Here is a 22,771-nt window from a genome sequence, read left to right as displayed (position 1 = left end):
TCGCACTTGAACGGTTATGCCAATATAGGGAATAAATGGATTTATAGCCGAATAGGGGCATAAGGTCACAGTATCGATCAGGAACCTAGATAAACACATAACAGTTCTTTAGCCCACTCTGCCACCCCAGTTCAGACATGGCTATATGCAAATCAGTCTGACCCTGTGCCTCATGGGAACAGTCCAGCCCGAACTGCCAAGCCATGTCTTCCCTGGACCGGAAACAGGCTTCCGAGGACCGGTTTCCGGCATTCCAGCCATCTTCAGCCCGGCCCGCTTGAATCCAGTGGCAGAGTGAGCAAGGGACTCACGTCTGAGCATACCCTGCCACACTTATGGTGGCCAAAAGCGGTGCAAAAGGGGGTAGTGATGGACGGAGCATCTGAATCAATCAAACACTCACACCCAATCAAAAGGTCTGGGTTTAATCCATCATCGTTCTTTAGCCCACTCTGTGACCCCAGTTCAGACATGGATATATGCAAATCAGTCTGACCCTGTGCCTCATGGGAACAGTCCAGCCCGAACTGCCAAGCCATGTCTTCCCTGGACCGGAAACAAGCTTCAGAGGACTGGTTTCTGGCATTCCAGCCGTCTTCAGCCCGGCTTGCTTGAATCCAGTGACAGAGTGAGCAAGGGACTCACGTCTGAGCATACCCTGCCACACTTACGGTGGCCAAAAGCAGTACAAAAGGGAGTGGTAATGGACGGAGCATCTGAATCAATCAAACACTCACACCCAGTCAAAAGATCTGGGTTTAATCCATCACCGTTCTTTAGCCCACTCTGCCACCCCAGTTCAGACATGGCTATATGCAAATCAGTCTGACCCTGTGCCTCATGGGAACAGTCCAGCCCGAACTGCCAAGCCATGTCTTCCCTGGACCAGAAACAAGCTTCCGAGGACCAGTTTCTAGCATTCAAGCCGTCTTCAGCCCGGCCTGCTTGAATTCAGTGGCAGAGTGAGAAAGGGACACACGTCTGAGCATACCCTGCCACACTTATGGTGGCCAAAAGCGGTACAAAAGGGGGTGGTGATGGATGGAGCATCTGAATCAATCAAACACTCACACCCAGTCAAAAGATCTGCGTTTAATCCATCACCGTTCTTTAGCCCAGTCTGCCACCCCAGTTCGGACATGGCTATATGCAAATCAGTCTGACCCTGTGCCTCATGGGAACAGTCCAGCCCGAACTGCCAAGCCATGTCTTCCCTTGACCGGAAACAAGCTTCCGAAGACCGGTTTCTGGCATTCCAGCCGTCTTCAGCCCGGCTTGCTTGAATCCAGTGGCAGAGTGAGCAAGGGACTCACGTCTGAGCATACCCTGCCACACTTATGGTGGCCAAAAGCGGTAAAAAAGGGGGTGGTGATGGACGTAGCATCTGAATCAATCAATCACTCACACCCAGTCAAAAGATCTGGGTTTAATCCATCACCGTTCTTTAGCCCACTCTGCCACCCCAGTTCAGACATGGCTATATGCAAATCAGTCTGACCCTGTGCCTCATGGGAACAGTCCAGCCCGAACTGCCAAGCCATGTCTTCCCTGGACCAGAAACAAACTTCCGAGGACCGGTTTCTGGCATTCCAGCAGTCTTCAGCCCGGCTTGCTTGAATCCAGTGGCAGAGTAAGCAAGGGACTCATGTCTGAGCATACCCTGCCACACTTCTGGTGGCCAAAAGCGGTACAACAGGGGGTGGTGATGGACGGAGCATCTGAATCAATCAAACACTCACACCCAGTCAAAAGGTCTGGGTTTAATCCATCACCGTTCTTTAGCCCACTCTGCCACCCCAGTTCAGACATGGCTATATGCAAATCAGTCTGACCCTGTGCCTCATGGGAACAGTCCAGTCCGAACTGCCAAGCCATGTCTTCCCTGGACTGGAAACAAGCTTCCGAGGACCGGTTTCTGGCATTCCAGACGTCTTCAGCCCGGCTTGCTTGAATCCAGTGGCAGAGTGGGCAAGGGACTCACGTCTGAGCATACCCTGCCACACTTATGGTGGCCAAGAGCGGTACAAAAGGGGGTGGTGATGGACAGAGCATCTGAATCAATGAAACACTCACACCCAGTCAAAAGATCTGGGTTTAATCCATCACCGTTCTTTAGCCAGCTCTGCCACCCTAGTTCAGACATGGCTATATGCAAATCAGTCTGACCCTGTGCCTCATGGGAACAGTCCAGCCCGAACTGCCAAGCCATGTCTTCCCTGGACCGGAAACAGGCTTCCGAGGACCAGTTTCTGGCATTCCAACCATCTTCAGCCCGGCCCATTTGAATTAAGTGGCAGAGTGAGAAAGGGACTCACGTCTGAGCATACCCTGCCACACTTATGGTGGCCAAAAGCGGTACAAAAGGGGGTGGTGATGGACGGAGCATCTGAATCAATCAAACACTCACACCCAGTCAAAATATCTGGGTTTAATCCATCACCGTTCTTTAGCCCAGTCTGCCACCCCAGTTCAGACATGGCTATATGCAAATCAGTCTGACCCTGTGCCTCATGGGAACAGTCCAGTCCGAACTGCCAAGCCATGTCTTCCCTGGACCAGAAACAAGCTTCCGAGGACCGGTTTCTGGCAATCCAGCCGTCTTCAGCCCGGCTTGCTTGAATCCAGTGGCAGAGTGAGGAAGGGACTCATGTCTGAGCATACCCTGCCACACTTATGGTGGCCAAAAGCGGTACAAAAGGGGGTGATGATGGACGGAGCATCTGAATCAATCAAACACTTACACCCAGTCAAAAGATCTGGGTTTAATCCATCACAGTTCTTTAGCCCACTCTGCCACCCCAGTTCAGACATGGCTATATGCAAATCAGACTGACCCTGTGCCTCATGGGAACAGTCCAGCCCAAACTGCCAAGGCATGTCTTCCCTGGACCGGAAACAAGCTTCCGAGGACCGGTTTCAGGCATTCCAGCCGTCTTCAGCCCGGCTTGCTTGAATCCAGTGGCAGAGTGAGCAAGGGACTCACGTCTGAGCATACACTGCCACACTTATGGTCGCCAAAAGCGGTACAAAAGGGGGTGGTGATGGCCGGAGCATCTGAATCAATCAAACACTCATACCCAGTCAAAAGATCTGGGTTTAATCCATCACCGTTCTTTAGCCCACTCTGCCACCCCAGTTCAGACATCGCTATATGCAAATCAGTCTGACCCTGTGCCTCATGGGAACAGTCCAGCCCGAACTGCCAAGCCATGTCTTCCCTTGACTGGAAACAAGCTTCCGAGGACCGGTTTCTGGCATTCCAGACGTCTTCAGCCCGGCTTGCTTGAATCCAGTGGCAGAGTGAGCAAGAGACTCACATCTGAGCATACCCTGCCACACTTATGGTGGCCAAGAGCGGTACAAAAGGGGGTGGTGATGGCCGGAGCATCTGAATCAATCAAACACTCATACCCAGTCAAAAGATCTGGGTTTAATCCATCACCGTTCTTTAGCCCACTCTGTCACCCCAGTTCTGACATGGCTATATGCAAATCAGTCTGACCCTGTGCCTCATGGGAACAGTCCAGCCCGAACTGCCAAGCCATGTCTTCCCCGGACCGGAAACAAGCTTCCGAGGACCGGTTTCTGGCATTCCAGCCGTCTTTAGCCCGGCCTGCTTGAATCAGTGGCAGAGTGAGCAAGGGACTCACGTCTGAGCATACCCTGCCACACTTATGGTGGCCAGTTATTGCTACAGGCCTCTGAGAGGGCAGGCTCCCACTCCATGAGGTCAGAAACCTATTTGGCGGTGGCAGACTGGCTATGACTAGTCGGAGACCATATCAGTTCTTGGTAAGTTTTATGGAGATCCTCTGAAGGGTCTCCTGTGTGCATTTATTAATTAATTTTTCACTGGCACCAGGGAGGATTTATTAAGAAAAGATGCTTGGTACCAACATCTTAGGGTATAGTGAAGCCATCATGAAGCCTGGAAACCCGTAATGAGGTAATATGAATTTTTATGGTCAATTGTGTCCCCTAACGTGAACCCCACCGTCTCCATGTACGAGCTTAAAGTGCATGTAACTTCCCTCCTCGACCAGCTATGAAGACGCAAATACATTTGCGTCCAACGTTAACATGTCCTCTTTCAGATCCACCATGAATGGATCGATAATTCAGTTCCTAAGTATGCCTTGCCAACGTCTTTTCATGGTGCACTTTCACGTTTTCCTAGCCCTGCAGAGCTAGGCCCTGATTTCTGCCATCGAGCCCTTTCTGCTATCTGCCTCCTGAAAGCTGCAACGTGGGATACATCCCTGACCTCTGTCCTACTCCCTGCATGGCGAGCGGTGCCCGGCTCGGCCTGCTTGCCTGCCAAAGACAGTATTTTGCCTTCAAGTTATCAGTATAGCCGAGCTCAGATCCTCGAAAAACACATTCCAGTCTAGCAGAATAGATAAACAATTCCCCGGCTGCAGAGCAAAGGGCCCGGCCTCTCTGTCTCCATGCAAGTAATTCATTGCTCCTGTTACCATGGTAGGCCCATGGCCCCTCGCATTACACGCAGACACGTAGTCACATATGCACGCATTAATAGTCAGTATAGAGTAGCCTCTGCCCAAGAGACCTTTCCTTCTAGATAATATAGTTCCCCAAACACAAGATATCAGATATGATTTAGGAACGAGTCGATCTGACATGCCAGACTTCTGTCTCTTTCCTCTAGTACTAAATGTCAAGTCCCCTGCACCCTCCAGCCTCACGTCAGTCACACGTCATGCTGCTGCGCGCGCATCCTTGCTACAGATTTCTGATGACATTGCAAAATTCCACTATGTATCCACCCACTTGTGACACTTTCATGTGACGTTTCTAGCACACACCTCTGTGTACGCCCTCGTGCACGCCTTTCTGTTACGCACATGTGTTCTTATCTCGTTTCTCGCAGCTGTTACGCCTTCTGTATCCATCACCATTATATGCATTGACTATATATATTGTATTCTGTTAATAAAGCTTTGTCTATCCCTTCCTGATCCTTAATGGTGAAAGGAACATGATACCCTGGTTCGAACCATTCCATTTTATGGAATAAAACCCTTATAAACTCAGATATCACGGATTCTGCCTCTCATTTCCGATTGAGTTATTTTATTGAACTTTACTGCATAGAAATTCCGACGGTAAATATTTATTTACCACATTAATTTGGCGCCCGAACAGGGACCCCTCCCCCACCTTACACGCCGGCGGTGCGTTGCAGGCCTAGCCCCCTGCCACAGCCGTGACGGACAATTACGCGTACCCGCAGGATTTCCTGTATCTCCCTCAGGCCAACGGAGGTGACTGAGCCTGCGATCGACACCCAGACGAGGCGGTGAGGAGTGCGGAGGATCCCGACCAGAGCCCAGCCGAGAGAGCAAGATCCGAGGTGTCTAGAGGCCCACCAGTTCCGACGTGTCTGTGACGTCACGAGTCGAGTCGAGTCGAGTCCGGTCCAGTCCAGACGAGTTTTCCGAGGCCTTCCGTTCCGTGCTTCCCGGTGAGTACCGTTGCTGGGGACGCATCTAGACGGGTGCATTACTATGTATCCAGTCAAGACGGGTTTGGGTACACAGACCCGGTCTGCACTGTTTTAGCAGTGTATCTGTACTGTTTAGCAGTATATCAAGTAATTCGTGTCTTCAACGGTTCGATTTTGTTTACGTTATAGAATTCAAGCATAGTCAATATGTGTTCAAAATGTTTCTATGTGATTAATGTCGTGGTTTGAGTGACTGTTTGATATACATTACTGTGTTTCTGTGTAAAAAGTGTGTTCAAGTTCGAGTAAGTGTCAAGTGCCAGATATCAAGATGCCATTGTTCTCAAAGTTAAGACAGTTAGGAACTAGGAAAGGGATACTAGAGGAAGCGATTCCTGTCCCACCTAGGGACACTCCCGGAAATTTCATGTACCATAAGCACGGCTTAGATGCCATATTATATCTAGATTTATGGGTCGATTATACTAAGAACCTAGACGAGAAATATAGATGGCCCGTTACAGGGACATGGGATGCAGATTGCATCATGAGAGTAGAAGAAGCGCTATGGAAAAAGAAGGCCAGACAATCTCAGAAAGATGCCATAGAATTGTGGCGTAAAGAATCGCATAGACGTACAGAGAAAGAATACAGAAAAGCAGAAAAACATAGAGAAGATTCAGATAAAGCCCGAGAAAACGTACTAGTTGAAGAAGGAATACGAGTTAAAGCAGAACAAGTAGACCGGCAACGAAACACTCTTGTGAATGGTATGTATCCTCTTTTGGCCGAGGGTTTACCTAAGGCCACTCCGGAAATACCAAAAGATCTGCCCCCTCCATTGGTTCCGACTAAATTACGTCACAAGACTGCAGCAGACATTTTTATTTCTTCCTATTTAGACGATGTAGCTCCTACATATACTACTGCACCTGCCCATGTACCTGCACCACCTGTACCCGTTGACGGCCTCCTACCCCATGATCATCCGCCCCCAGGTCCGCAACAGCAGATCCCTCCAGGTCCGCTACCCGCACCCGTTCCCGTTGTCCCCACTGGTATTCAACAACTGCATCCATTAAATCCTTTTGGGACTGGCGTGGTCCAGGACCCAACCCAGCTACAGCAGGTACCGACCCTACAGCCAGATTATGCTCAAGCCTCCGCTTCAGGAGGTGCTACAGGAGGTTATCAAACACCCCCACAGTTACACCGAGTTACAATGAGAGATTTAGCAAAGGCTCGTACACCGAAAGGCGTTCCGGCCGAACTACTTAGAAAAGAACTTACAGACTGCAGATATGACCCAGTGCCTGGTACGTCAGGACCCATGTTGTTAGCGTCCATACGTTTGAGACGCGTTACAGATTATTTGATATTACTACCAGAAATGCCAGAACATCTAGACAAATTATATTATTTCATTAGAACAGGAGAAGGACCGGAGTCTGTTGCTGAAGCCATGTCACGTCAGAAAGTTGAGACTAAAGGTTTAATAATGCGATTTTTGGTTAATTGTTTAATAAGAGAACAAGATCAGGCAGGTTTTCCGCAAAGTGAGATGAATAGACTGATTAGATGGAGCCAGAATATGTCGGAGGGTAAACATAATAAGGAGAACAGTGTACATCATATGGTTAGAAAGATCCGTAAAGAAATAATAGATATACATGCCCAGCGAGCACCTGAAGAAGAATTTGAATTAGACGATCCAACTTCCTCGCAAGAGGAGGATGATATAGAGGATCTAGCAGAAACCTCCCAACAGTCAGACAAAGAGATAATAGCATATGTAGGTAAGGGAAAATACCTTAAGAAAACCATACGTCCAGAAAGTAAAAGACTTTTTCTCTCTGCTATATCAAATCCGAGTTCTCCTGAACATATGTTTCAAGCTACCGATAAAATACTTCAAGATCGAATGGGGTACCATGTACTCAATTCCATGGATGAACAAGAACTAGCCCGGTCCGCAGTACAATGGGCTAACAATTCTAGTACTTATAATGATGATACAGTAGCACAGACGTTTTTGAACCTTTCCCCTGATGAACAGAAATTAGCTGGTATATACATGATTCAGCATCTCATTACGTTGTTTAAAAGCCAACATTCTGATCCAGGTCCCTTACCGGATATATTAGTAGAACTGCTCTCGAATAGATGGAGAGGCCTAGGTACTGATTTAATTAAAGAAATTCTAGAACATAGACACAAGTATAGTGTTTCCTGAAACCACAGTTTATGTCAGCTCCACCACCCTCAGAAAGAAAAATGTTTTACTTTGACAGACAGAATCCCTTACGGGAAGTACATCCGGTCAGAAAAGACGATAACACACTAGAACGTGTATTCGTATATACACCCATCACTAAAATGGAATTATTGGAAATGAAGAAAATAGTGCCCAGTCATGATAAAGACCCTGCAGGTTTTCACCGAGAGATTAAAGATATGTTACTCATGGGCGATTACACGTATACAGATATTATGAAAATGTTAAAAGTACTGTTGCCTGCTGGAATTTACGAGAAACTAAAGGAGAAAGAATGGGAGGTGGGAGACACAAAGATTGATTGGGCTGCATTAGAAGTCGAAGAAAATGGTCGTACCGCAGGTTTAGGCCTTGGGGATAAAGCTAAAGCATTACCAGGTTTATTAGTACAGGTTTTGCCTAGACTGTTGACAACTAAAAAGGAAGACTGGGACGCAATCTCAGCCTGTAAGCAGAAACACGATGAAGACACTAGTGATTTTTATTCCAGATTCGAGAAATGTTTTATTATTAACAGTGGCCTGAAAACAAGTAGCGAGTCATACCCACATCTCTTTGTATCAAAATTAGTCGAGAATTCCCTGCCTCAAGTTAAGAACCGTGTTTTGAAAGTAGAAAGTACATGGCAAGCAAATACACCGTCCCAAATGTTACAAATGTTACAGTACCACCAGAATAGAATTAGGGAAGAACAAGATCACGAACAGAGACGAATGAAAGATACGAAAATGAAAATGTTAGTTGCTCAGTCCGTTAAGTTCCTGACGGTCAGAAAAGGGGTACGACACAGTCAAATAATACGGCATCTCCCGTTAAAGGGACATGCAACTATTGTAAACAGCCAGGTCACTATGTGAATGAATGTACGGTTCTGAAATACAATATAGCAACAGGAAAGACTAAAGAAAGACCACGTCAGCCTAGACAGGACCAGGTCCAACATCAGGTTCCGCAACATATTCCACAGAACGTACAGCCTATGCCTGCTCCACAACAGACAGTACAGACAGTAGCGGTACCACATCCACAGCCCATTGCTGCGACACAGCAAGTTTCACAGCAGATGTACCAGTATGCACAATCTGATTACCCCGATTATCAGCGATACTCATGAAACAGCCTAGAGAGGGAGGTTGGCTTGCCTCTCATTGAAGTTCCTGTAGATCAAGAGGGTCCTTATGTACATAGTCAAGTATTAGGAAAAGATAGAAAGTTTTTGATTGACACAGGGGCAAGTCAAACAACAATAAGTCACGACGAGGTTCCAGGGGCACCCCTCTCAGGCTCACAGAATGTTTCCCTTGGATTTTCAGGACAGCCTATTGTTAATGAAGTATCGAAACCTGTTCCCCTAGCAGTTGGTCCATTGTCACGTACTACAGACTTATTGCTCACGAAGTCATGTCCAGAAAACTTGTTAGGTATCAAGACACTGAAAGCTCTAGGAGCTGTAATATGTTGTTCTCCGGAAGGAGTTAGACTGTTTTTGCGTGACTTTAAGGGTCACTATGTATTACAAGATTTTGATGTCAGATTGAAAAATGTACCAGAACATTTGTGGGCGCAAGGCCCAACTGATGTAGGTTGTATGCACATTACACCATACCGAGTTACACTCAAGCCAGGAGTTGTACTGCCCCGAATCCGACAATACAAGTTACCACCCAATGCTGTAGTGGCTTTACTGGAAATCATTGAAGAGCTCATTGCACAGGGAGTGGTTGTAGAAACCGACTCCAATCTATGTAATTCCCCTATCATTCCGATTCTTAAAAATACTGACCCGAATGCACCTCCAGTTTATCGGTTGGTGATTGATTTGCGAGAATTAAATGAATGTATTGTACCACAGTATCCTGTGGTCCCCGACATCTCATCATTATTGACTGCTATTGATTCAGAGGCGACGTTCTTTACTGTAATTGACCTCAAGAACGCCTTCTTCAGTGTCCCCATTGATCCGGAGAGCCAATACCTTTTCGGATTCTGTTTAAATGGCCGTGGCTTCAAATTTGCACGCGCACCTCAAGGATTCACAGAAAGCCCCAGCATCTACAGCCAAGCAATAAAAAGACAACTTGACAGTATTCACATGCCAGTTAACACTGCCCTACTCCAGTACGTCGATGATCTGTTGATCACCGCCCATAGCGAACCTGAATGTGAACATGCATCACTGACGGTTTTGCATTTCTTGGCTGACAAGGGACACAAGGTGTCCCCTTCAAAGTTACAATTCTGTGTTCAGCAAGTGGTGTACCTTGGGCACTTGCTGTCCAAGAGGGGGAGACAGCTAACACCTGACCGCATTCAGTTAATTGCACACTTACCGCAACCCAGGACACAAAAGGAAGTGCGGGCCTTCATTGGCCTCACCTCTTACTGCAGACAATGGATTCCCCAGTATGCATTTCTAGCCAAGCCACTTATACAGTTGACAACACAGGAGGCAGCGACTTCGACTGTCCTCCCTTGGACTCAGGAACACACACAGGCTTTTGATGAATTAAAGAAAGCATTATGTCAAGCACCAGTTTTAGCAACACCATGTTACAACAAACCTTTTACACTTTTCGTTACAGAACGTGATGGCACAGCATTATCTGTCCTCACACAAGACCAAGCAGGTTCACATAAGCCGTGTGCTTATTTTTCGAGTACATTAGACCCAGTAGCCCAGGCCCTGCCTGCGTGCTTAAAATCAGTTGCAGCGACAGCCCTAGCAATCAGACAAAGTGATTCCATAGTGTTAGGACATCCCCTGACAGTACAAGTTCCACACTCTATGGAAGTTCTTTTAAACAGAACACAGACTCAACACTTGACTATAGCACGACTGACAGGTTATGAATTGACATTGTTCCAGCCACACATAGAAATCAGACGCTGCAATATACTCAATCCTGCCACATTGTTACCCTCGAACATAACAGATTCAGCTCCACATGACTGTATAGAGATCATTAATGCAGTAACAAAGCCCCGACGAGACTTGACAGATGTTGCACTGACTAACCCAGACCTGACACTTTACGTGGACGGTTCATGCATGAGAACAAGCACAGGAGAATTAGTGGCCGCATATGCAGTGACCACTGAAACTGAAGTCAAAGAAACACACCGTATTGATACACTGTCTGCTCAAGCTGCAGAGCTCATTGCTCTGACTCGAGCCTGTATAGTAGCCAAGAATAGGAATGTTAACATATACACAGATTCACGTTATGCATTTGGAGTCGTACACGACTTCGGTGTACTCTGGCAGGAAAGAAGTTTCTTGACCTCTCACGGAGCCAAGATCCAACATGGTCCCCTCATTCAAGCATTATTGGAAGCAATACATTTGCCATCAGCCATAGCTATCATGAAGTGCAGAGCACATACTAAAGTTACAGATACTATTTCCCAGGGTAACGACCTGGCCGATCGAACCGCGAAACACACAGCTCTGACTCACACACATGCAGCTGATATGACAAAGACAATAGTCCCGACACCGACACATTGCATGACAGTTAAGGATCCCGCACTAGATGTAATTGACATACAGACACATGCTACTCCAGACGAAATAAAGAAATGGACTGAACTAGGAGGGATCCAGACAGACCAGGGATGGATGACGAAGGGAAAAGCCACATGGTTTCTCCCCGACTCTATGGTGCAAGTTATGATTAACACCGCACACAGTCCAGCACACTTAGGAGAAAAAGCCATGTTAGACAGTTTACAGAATCTCTGGTACAATAAACATTTACGAGCAGCAGCAAAACAGAAAGTGCGTACTTGCATGATCTGTTGTCAGTTCAACCCAGGTAAAAGCATTCCTGTAGAGCAAGGTGGATTCAATCCTCCCGATCACCCTTTTGAAGTCCTCCAGATGGATTATATCCAGATGGAACGATGTCGAGGATTCAAATATGTCCTCGTAGTTGTATGTGCACTTTCCCGTTGGACAGAAGCATATCCAGTCCCAGATTACACTGCTCCGACCACTGCCAAACAGTTGGTTCGTGAATTCTTCCCACGGTACGGTTTGCCTCGTGTCGTGTACTCAGATAATGGTCAGCCATTCTCGTCCGAGCTAATGAAGCAGGTATCACTCCTGCTAGGATATCAGTGGAAATTCCACTGTGTCCGACATCCCGAGGCAGCAGGCCTCTTGGAACGCCACAATCAGACACTGAAAACACGTCTTGCTAAGATTTGTGCAGAGAAAGGGGTAGACTGGATAGTCGCCTTGCCAGTTGCATTGTTTTACATGAGAATGGTTGCACACTCTAGAACAGGGCTATCCCCGTACGAGGTGGTCTTTGGTAGGCCACCGAATATGTGGGGGACGCCTCTGCCTCGTAAGATCACAGATGTTGACTGTAATATGCTGACAGATTACCTTGCCTCCTTGATGTCTGCACTACAATCTTGTCGTTCACAGGTGGCTGCAGCCTTTCCCGACAACACCGAGGTGAAGCCACACGAGATCGTCCCTGGGGATCACGTCTTTGTTCGGAATTTCGACAGGAGGAGTCCGCTGGAGCCCCGCTGGCAGGAGCCGAAGCTTGTTTTATTAACTACAAGGACAGCAGTGAAGGTGGAGGGCCGTAAGGGCTGGCTCCACTCAAGTAATATAAAAAAATATCATGGACTGCCGCCAGAGTCAGACTCCCAGCCCTGCCCCATTCCAGAGACTGATACTAAACTCCCACTGGTAGAGAAAACTCCTCAGCAAGAGTATCGCATGAAGTTGAGGTCTAGCAAGTCAGACAGTTTAATTGTTTAAGTCCTCCCCTAGGTGAAGCGGTTAGACAGGTTCCTGACATGTACAAGTTAGACCCCAATAGAGAGAGAGATAGACAGAAACAGCTCAAGAAACGAGAATATTGTAAATCTCTTCGTAGTCACTGCATCGTGACATTATTGATTATGTTTTTTCTGAGTCTTACCATTATTGATGCAAGTTTATTATTACACATGTACTTTCCTATTTCCATACATGCACATTTTTTTCCAAATAGCACTGTCGAGCATACTTTCAGTGAATTGCCCCCGCACGAGTTATCTTACCGGCTTGCGCTGCGCAACAATACTTTTATCAGTATGTTACATCATTCCCATCAGACCAGCAATGCTACCAATTGTTGGATATGTCTCCGGCTCCCTCCCTATCAGAAATACAAGGGAGTCCTGCCCCTCTTCCCGTATCCGTTCACACATAATGGTTCCTGTGGTGCCTGGTTTAGTCTGATAAATTCTTTAGATTCTGATTCCATAGTCTACCAAGGCAGTTGGGTATGGGGAAATCTGAACACAGTTCTGCATAAAGCATGTTACCCTAACAAGGAGGGTCTTCCACAAAGGACAGGGACCGATCTAGAAAATGAAGTATATGGATTAGGTAATTATACACTTAACCTCATGATTCTGAATGTCCAGTCCGATACAGGACCAGACTTACCCTCTATGTCAGTGTTACCAGTCAAAGGCGAATTATGTGTCAAAAAGAATGGTTCAGTACCCCTAGGTCATAGTAAATGTACTACTGTGATCGAATTCAGTGATAAAGGCAAGTCTACATTCAAAGCTACCCGCCATTCCTATTTCATTTGTGGTCATACAGCCTATATACGTTTGCCACTAGATTGGGATGGGACATGTTACATTGCATTCCTTCTGCCACCTGTTTTTCTAGCTCCACCTGATTATCATAAGAACTCCCGTCTAGTACCTAATAGACCCAAGAGAGAACTCCCGATTGTCGACTATACTGAAACGGCATGGGAACGATATACAGATTTCAATAAAGGTTTATTTCCCTATTTAGGAGCTATCTTCAATAGCCAATCAATACGTCACTTGACCAGAACCCTTGAAGCAGTGGTAAATGAAACTACTTCCGCCCTAGGCAACTTAACAGAGGAACAGTCTGCTATGAGACTTGTTGTTCTTCAAAATCGTCTTGTTCTTGACGTCATCTTGGCCGATAGGGGCGGAGCCTGTAGAGTCATCGGATCGAGTTGCTGTGTTTTCATTCCAGAAAACGCACCGTCAGTATATAAAGCCATAACGCGTCTCCATAAGATTGCAAGTCAGATACACCAGAATCCAGGCACCTGGACTTGGTCCGGTTGGTTCTGGAGCGTGTTATCAGCCTGGGGATGGAAAGTCCTATCCTTCCTCGGAATAGCCCTTCTCATAGTATTCAGTTGTTGCCTATGTATACAGTGTGGGCCAGCGATTTGCGGCTTGTGCGCCACATCATGTTTTCCTCATCCAAGTCCACGTTCTAAATCCCGCCTGAAAAAGGAAGAGCAAATGATGTTATATGAACAAATAGATGGACTAATGAAGATTGATATATCATGAAGGGTCCGTAGGGGACAAGGAGGGAATGAGGTAATATTAATTTTTATGGTCAATTGTGTCCCCTAACGTGAACCCCACCGTCTCCATGTACGAGCTTAAAGTGCATGTAACTTCCCTCCTCGACCAGCTATGAAGACGCAAATACATTTGCGTCCAACGTTAACATGTCCTCTTTCAGATCCACCATGAATGGATCGATAATTCAGTTCCTAAGTATGCCTTGCCAACGTCTTTTCATGGTGCACTTTCACGTTTTCCTAGCCCTGCAGAGCTAGGCCCTGATTTCTACAATCGAGCCCTTTCTGCTTTCTGCCTCCTGAAAGCTGCAACGTGGGATACATCCCTGACCTCTGTCCTACTCCCTGCGTGGCGAGCGGTGCCCGGCTCGGCCTGCTTGCCTGCCAAAGACAGTATTTTGCCTTCAAGTTATCAGTATAGCCGAGCTCAGATCCTCGAAAAACACATTCCAGTCTAGCAGAATAGATAAACAATTCCCCGGCTGCAGAGCAAAGGGACCGGCCTCTCTGTCTCCATGCAAGTAATTCATTGCTCCTGTTACCATGGTAGGCCCATGGCCCCTCGCATTAGACGCAGACACGTAGTCACATATGCACGCATTAATAGTCAGTATAGAGTAGCCTCTGCCCAAGAGACCTTTCCTTCTAGATAATATAGTTCCCCAAACTCAAGATATCAGATATGATTTAGGAACGAGTTGATCTGACATGCCAGACTTCTGTCTCTTTCCTCTAGTACTAAATGTCAAGCCCCCTGCACCCTCCAGCCTCACGTCAGTCACACGTCATGCTGCTGCGCGCGCATCCTTGCTACAGATTTCTGCTGACATTGCAAAATTCCACTATGTATCCACCCACTTGTGACACTTTCATGTGACGTTTCTAGCACACACCTCTGTGTACGCCCTCGTGCACGCCTTTCTGTTACGCACATGTGTTCTTATCTCATTTCTCTCAGCTGTTACGCCTTCTGTATCCATCACCATTATATGCATTGACTATATATATTGTATTCTGTTAATAAAGCTTTGTCTATCCCTTTCTGATCCTTAATGGTGAAAGGAACATGATACCCTGGTTCGAACCATTCCATTTTATGGAATAAAACCCTTATAAACTCAGATATCACGGATTCTGCCTCTCATTTCCGATTGAGTTATTTTATTGAACTTTACTGCATAGAAATTCCGACGGTAAATATTTATTTACCACAGTAATGACAAGTATCCAGCCCATGTACTCTTTGTGGCTTCCCGGTGCACTTAAAATATCCAAGAAGGGCTCAAATATTGCAGATCCATTTCTGTCCCTGCAGATATGACCACCCATGGGATATAGTGCACCTTGTCCTAGGGCTGTAACGCCTGCAGTAGGGGTGACTTACTTATATCTCATGCAGTGTGAGAGGGCATGCCATGTTGACTCTTTGATATTTTCTGCACCAAGACACGCAGCCTGCAGTGGCAGTCTGCTTGGTCTTGGTAAGGGGGTCCCTGGCGTGGCACAATTCATGCTGCAGCCCCAGTGGACCTTCTTCAATACCTAGGCAACAGGGGTACCATTTACTAGGGACTTATATGAGTTACTGAAGTTGTGCCAATCATGGTACTGTTTTGGGGAAAAAGATCTGTCACTGGGAACCAGGGACGCAGTGCTCTTATAGTTCAAAATCATATCAGGCATCAGGCAAAAAGTGGGGGCTAACCATGTCAAAAGAGGCACTTTCCTACGGTATCACTCTTTAGTAAACTTTAGTAAACAAACTATACACATTTAATTTTTGTAGTATCTTAGTATATATCTTTAACACTCGGAAACATTTAGAAAACACACAGTCACTGGATGATGTCAGTGATGTCATTTGAGATGTTATCAGTGATGTCACTAACTATGTCTTGAGCGATGTAATATGTGAGCCTAATTATAACATACCTGTAACCTTTGTTTTTTCAGTGAATATATATTTATATTCCTTGTGGCCATCCTTCCCTGGCCTATTCCCTGGGGCCAAGCATTTTTAGAATGGGCGTGACACGCAGCCCTCCTCTCTGGGCCAATTACGGCCTGGGGACCTGATTCCCCAGAGCCCGACGTTTCTTTTTTTTAAAGTGTCCTTCTTTATTTTTTTAATTAAAGGAAAGGGGGCCCAGGAACCCCATCTCTCTCCCTTTATTTAAATGTATTAATTAATTATTTTTCAAAAAAGTGGAGGGGGCCTGCCGGCCCCCCTCCCTGGGCCGATTTCAGCCCTGGGGAACCTATCCCACAGGGCTGTGTCTTTATTTATACCTATTTTTTAAAAAGCGGAGGTGGCCTGCTCTGCCCCCCTCCCTAGGCTGATTTTGGCCCCGGGGACCCCATCCCCTGACTTCTCCGTTGGGGACCACAGGGGAGCCTCAAGGCCCACATGGTCCCTGCTGGCTCCCCACCTCCAGCAGGAACCGCATTGCTTCGTGACCCAGGGAGCTGCTGAACATGTAGATCCCTGGATCGCAAAGCAATTTGTCTGTTTGAATGTCTTGGGCAGAGTTTTGCTACGTGGAACTAGGCGAAGTTACAAAAAACACTCTGCGAAGTTCTGCGAGTGGAGGAGTGCAGTGCGAACTGCAGTTTGTGCTGATATTCCTGCCGCTCGGCTAGAAATTCTATCCGAGTGACAGCTCAAGCTCTCAAACGTGCTGTTCACGATTGCGAACTTACAGTTCATGGTCGCGAGCGGGGAAAAAACTCAGCTGCACATCACGAAGTGTATTTTTCTGCACTCCGCGGAGTGCAGAAAACTCCGTGAATGGAGCGAAGTTTACCGCCCTGGCCTATGTTTCCCTGCTCGCTTGACAGCAGGCAGGGAAACAGACTTGCTCTGCTTTCAGCAAACAAGAGCATTTTCTGCTCTTGCTTGCTGAAAACAGAGCTGAGTTTGGTATGGCTTGGCAGTGCTCCGATCAATAGAATCCCAGGCTTTCTTTCTTTGTCCCATGATACTATTCCTCAAACTTCACTCTTATCCTGCTATGCCCACAAGTATATTGCTTTGGGTATATAGAAGACTAGGTTGAATAATTTCCTTCACAATTTTACTTATTTAAGAAACCTTTAATCCCCCAACCCCCAAATGTAACACATTATGGATTATGACATAGCATCCATATTTCTAAAACTGTAGGAACCATGATGCATTAGAGAAAATAATCTATTTGGTGTAGAATTGGGAGAGCACTTGTAAGATGTCATTCTTCTGTAATCCTAGAAGAGGTTAGAACAGTGGCGTAACATTCCAGCTGGGCCACTCAGCACAGTACACTGACTGGGTCTGGCCCTGGGACTAGTTAGTTTTATACACTGTTGCTCATGCACACTGGTTTCCCAGAACTGTGCACTGCACCTTTACATGATACATGCAGCTGTGTGGCCTGGGATCAGGAACAGGGTGGGGCAAGGCCGATGTGACTGTGTTGTATGTTGTGGTCATGCGCAGTGTAAACTGCACGTGCGGTCACGGTGGGATCATAATTTACACGGCACCCGGGTTCTGCGTCTGCCACCAAAGCTGTAAGGTGTGAGTACAGTATTAGTAGTGGAATATATCACGTCTTATTTTCTGTGTTGGGGGCTGCTGTAATCAGAGACCCAGGGATCATGTTACTGTTGTGATTTATTACAATACTGTGAGGGGTGGGCTTTGATTCTTTATTCGAGGGGTTGTTGCAAGGGTGGGAGAGGGGATTGCGGGGGTAGCACTGCATTTTTGGGGTTGCTAAATGCAACCACAGACTAAGCCTGGAGGTGTGTGACTGGCACCAGAAGGGAGCTCCTATGGTGCAGGAGGAGTTCTAAGACAGGAGGACGTTTTATGGTATACAGGAGCCTGGTCTGAGACAACCACAAGGAGAGCTCAGAAGGAGGCATGGGACAGACAGAAGGAGAATGCACACTATGCAGCAGTAAACTAGAGACTGGCCTGTAGGGGGCAGCTCATGGTATGATCACCACCTCTTCCCTCTCTCTTAGCTCTCTCAGCTCTTGGGGAAATTCACAGCCTCTGTGTCTCTGGCACACTCTGGGAAAGGTGAGGGGAGGGGGAGGCAGACAGGACCAGGATTGGGCGACAGTTGAGAGGCAATATGAAATTGTTATTAATAATCAGCACATACAGCTGGGGGGGGCCAAAGTTTCATTACTCCACTAAGTTAGAAAAAAGAGGCACTGAACACCAAAACAAACTCAACAGATAACATATCATGGCCTCTATTTACCTAAGAAGATCCACAATTGTAAACAGCCAATATCACTAAGTTCCAATGCACTAGACTGTTTGTGTGCCTCTCTGCTAGACGTTTGTAAAGCACAAGACAATATTTATGCCACTGTTAATGCTCTGTTGCTGATGTATGTGTTCTATGATAATTAATACTCTCCACTCTGTACTCTGCTTTCAGGGATCGAAGTTTATAAACGCTGGCTATGTTCACAACATCTCTGACCCACCAACTACTCCCTGCGGCTCAGAGTCCACCAGTCATGCTCCATCTCCATCTACTCCATCAAATGTACCATCTAAGCCAATTTACACGTTTCCGACGGACACTGGCCACAGCTCATTGACAGGGGTCCTCTGTCTCACTGTATTTCTCCTGTCAGCTTTCACTGTGATCGTTACATTCCTAGATTCCTAGAGGTTAAACATGTGCCTGCCACTGTCCAGTGGAAAAATAGCAATTGGAATGTGACTACTGTATTAATGAAATTATATATCTACACAATACAGTAAGGGTATAGACCTACTCCAGACCTTTATTCTCTTTGTTAGCCCTCTCTCCACCATCATGTAGTTGCATCCTGCTTCCCTGTCACTAATGTCCTAGTAGCTGGCAAATGTTAGGTATACACCAAGCAGCAGAAGATATGCACATCAATTTTCACTGATAAACCAGGCAGAGAAGAGGAGAAAGGGGGCCAGATGTACTAAGCATTTTAAGTCACAAATATTCAAGTTCAGCATTTGCGATTGTTAATATGCAGTTTCCCAAGTTCAATTTTCAGATTTATAACCATTTTTCAAACTCCTAATATGGGATTACAAATGGATACCAAATGGTGTCTGGAAGGGAAGTGTTGGAAGTATTCCTTCCAAATACCGATTTGGTATCCTATATGTTAATGGTTGGCTACAGAAATCCATTGAACATTTACTGACCCCCTCACAGGAGGTGGCAAATCATTCACAATAGAAAATGTGTCCTTTTGGGACCTCTTCCCCTTCATGAATGAAAAAAAAGATTAGTAGAGAGTCTTAAACAGACTTTTTTAAGTTAGACCTGTTTTCTTCAAAGAAAATTGGCTGCATTTAAAAAAAAGATGTTTAATGCAGTCAAACACATGGTTGTCTGCTGGCATCAGCAGCCCAATATCCCTGTGATGGCCTTTAATCGTAGAGAGTCACAACTAGAGACCTAAATAATTAAAATTGATGAGGCAGATCGAATTGCGGTCCAGTACAATTTGTATTTTTGAGAACAGACCTATTAGTGCATATGATGGTTCTTTAAAATCTTTAATGGTCGCAAAAGTACTGTTAACAATGTGCAATTAGTATTTTGTGACCTGATGTTCAAACATCTGGCCCACGGTTCTTTAACTGAGCTTACAGATCCACTTTCAACTAGTAAGCTTGCAGCTGCTTCCCTTCGTTTTTTCTTTTCATTGGCATCAGTACTCGATTTTGGAGACCACAAGATAAAGCTGCCCAAATAAGTTCTGAATATTAGGATGGGACAAGTCTCCCCAGTGCATTGGGTTGGTCAGAGTGATGCTTAAAGTGTTTAAAGAGAGGACTTAAGAGGAGCTGTGCTATTGATCTTACTAAATGAAAAGGAATCACAAGGAAAGAAGGAATTACAGCTATTCAACCTCTTTTGTGCCTGCTTCTTGGGTCTCATGGTTACTAGCAAGTTCCAGGAAAGTGAAGAGGTCCTGCATGGGCGTGGGCATGCCTTATATGCCAGTGACTTACATTCCAAATAACCCAAAGGTCAGGCTCCTGGTTACCACTTCTTTACAGAGGTATGTCTTCCTGGACATAGAACCCATTATCCAGTAACACTAACACTTTAGGGTCATACAATATCTACTTTCAGAAACACTATCCATCCCTGACTCTAACCTAGGGCACAAATCTTTTTTCTTGGGTGAAAAACTTTGCAGACACTTGGTTTTTAATGTGCTATGCTCTTCTTTTCTTTATCCATGTGTTGCATCCGATAGGTGGTGATAAGCTAATGATCCCAAACATGTATTACGATGTATGAGCTATAACCAAGAGCACAGCGTTTTGGGAAATATAATCGTTAAAAAAGTATTTTATTAAATCATACCTTCTCGTTTTTTTTTTATTTGTACGACACCTTTAGCTATACATTTAAGGGGTTGTCAAATACATTTGAACATTCTATAGATATTGTAACTGTGATACTTGTACTGTATTCATTCACAGTCCTCATGTCTCCCCCATTAGGATATACTTTTAAGTATATTATTTTATGTTATGCCTATTTACACAGCATGTTAAACCCTGACACTCTAGGTTATTTCATGATCTTCCCTTCATTTAAACTCCAAAGTATCTTCAGTATTTGCACATATTTTCTGCTCCTTGGCTTGGACAAAAAAAACAAAATGTGTCTCTCTTACTGAAGAAGCCAGGACACTTTGGAAACATAAACATATCTATCCACTGTCCTTTTTACGTGTTGCTTACCAACAGAGTTAGCCGTTTGCTGGGAGCCTCATGTCATCATGTAACCAGCACACACACGTGTACACACATACACTCAAACATTTATACATAGAGACATACATCCATAAATACACTATAAAAGAGGCGTTGGGGTTTTCGGACAGCTCCCTTCAGCCAGAAGCTACTGTAGTACAGCTGGCACTAGGCAATAACTAGTGAGGTTGACATTCAGTGATGGGACCAATTTATTGTAATTCATGGATTATTACACCTAAGAAATAGTCTACATGCATATAAATATTATTTATTGGTTTTACTGTTAATGTATTTTTCCATCTTTAGGGTCTCGCCTCTACCTTTCTGTTTTTTACTTATCCCATTGAGTTACCCAGGAGGCATATTACACTTTTCCCTGAGCACCTTCATTGTCTAGCTTGGTCATTCTTCACATCTGCGAGCACTAAGATGGATCTGTGCAGCACTACACTGCATCCGCTTCCTTCTCCCACCTTGACACTCTTCCGTTCTGTGAGAGCCGGTGGGTTTGGGCCACTTCCCCATGCAGCCCCTTCCTTGTCCCACAAAGCTGCTCTAACCCTGTGTAAGTGCCTAGCAGGTCTGTGCAGATTCCATTGCAGCACCTTCCTTGCTAAATTATTACTTCTTCAGGCAGCTTGATTTTCTTTCCAATCTAATATGTCTCTGAGCTCTCCTACATTCATTGTAACACATCCCTTCCCTTTCTTCTCATGTGTCCCCCTTTCCCCACTTCCTGGCATCTAGTAGTTCCTTTCTTTTCCACTGCAGCTCTTACTGCAACTATCAGGTTCAAATAATCTGGATACTCTTCTATATGTGTATGTTCAATCATTCATACATACACTCATCAATGGCATACATGTTTTGTTACTCAATTTTTCAGTGCCTCTCTGATGTTGTAAGTTCAGATAAAGCCCATGAACTGCACTCCAAAATTCTGGTAAGACAATGGATGGGTGTCAGCCAATCAGGACAGACATGTGCTTCTCTTTTCAGTACTAAACCATTTTGGATGCTAATTAAAAAGAGATCCCATGTATAGGCCAGAATGTCTTTGGCCCTGTTACAGAAATATGTACATTATATCAGGGGCCTCAATTCAACCTAAAAAACATCTGTGAGATATAGGAGTGCCAGCGGCCCCTTATCCCATTATGCAGACAGACCTATTTTTTTTCTATTACGTACTGCATAACAGGTTTCAATCCTGGCGGGCAGACACAGCTTTTCTTTTTTTTAAGGTTGAAAAAAGTTGGGTCATAAGATAATCAATTATTAAAAACATCAAAGTATTGTTGATTGTGTCTAGTTGTATAGATGTAGTCTACACATTTAAAGTGTAAGGTTTTTCTGTTTTGTTGTAGGCTGAAACCTTTACTAAGTTTAAAGGTGCATATGTCATGTATTTTCTCTTAGTTGTGTTCTCTAGTACTGCATTTTATTCCATTTGTTGTTTTGTTTAGCGCTCATTCAGCCTTTCAACTGCTACAGAGTGCTGTTATGTTAGATGATTTTTTACAGTACTGGTCTAAATAGCTTGGTGGAAGAGGGGTATTTTCATACATTTTGTGTGCTCTTCAAAAACTCCCAAAGGTGTCGTTATTTTTTTATGTTTGAAAGCTTTATTGAAAGCAAAAATTGCTAAACAACAATAGACATCAGCAGGAAGTAAATATACAAGAACAAAAAAAAACTAAAGCAATGTTAATGCCAATGTCCTAACAGAAAAATAAAAGCATTTTATGGGATTTTAAGGTTATAAGGAAGGGAAAGGGAAGGAGGGGGAAAGGAAAAGCAATGCTACAGCAGAATAATAATAATATAAAATAATAATATAAAATATAAAGGATAGCGGCAATTCAAACTATGAGAGGAAA

The 22,771-nt window shown here is 45.2% G+C and overlaps 1 protein-coding gene across 1 annotated transcript in view; it reads left to right on the top strand.

The window, feature by feature from the left end:
* Window positions 1-22,188, top strand: part of LOC147700848 (putative DBH-like monooxygenase protein 2) — a 477,613-nt gene extending 455,425 nt beyond the window's left edge. The window contains exon 13 of the mRNA XM_086929749.1: window positions 18,559-22,188. Within this exon, the coding sequence (XP_086785875.1) occupies window positions 18,559-18,795 (237 nt within the window). The 3' untranslated portion in view covers window positions 18,796-22,188. The remainder of the gene's footprint in view (window positions 1-18,558) is intronic.
* The last annotated feature ends 583 nt before the right edge of the window (window positions 22,189-22,771 follow it).

Source organism: Lissotriton vulgaris, chromosome 7 (genome assembly GCF_964263255.1).
Source record: "Lissotriton vulgaris chromosome 7, aLisVul1.2, whole genome shotgun sequence".
Classification (NCBI taxonomy): Eukaryota; Metazoa; Chordata; class Amphibia; order Caudata; family Salamandridae; genus Lissotriton; species Lissotriton vulgaris.
Note: the sequence above shows the minus strand (reverse complement) of the source record. Positions and strands in the feature narration are given on the sequence as shown.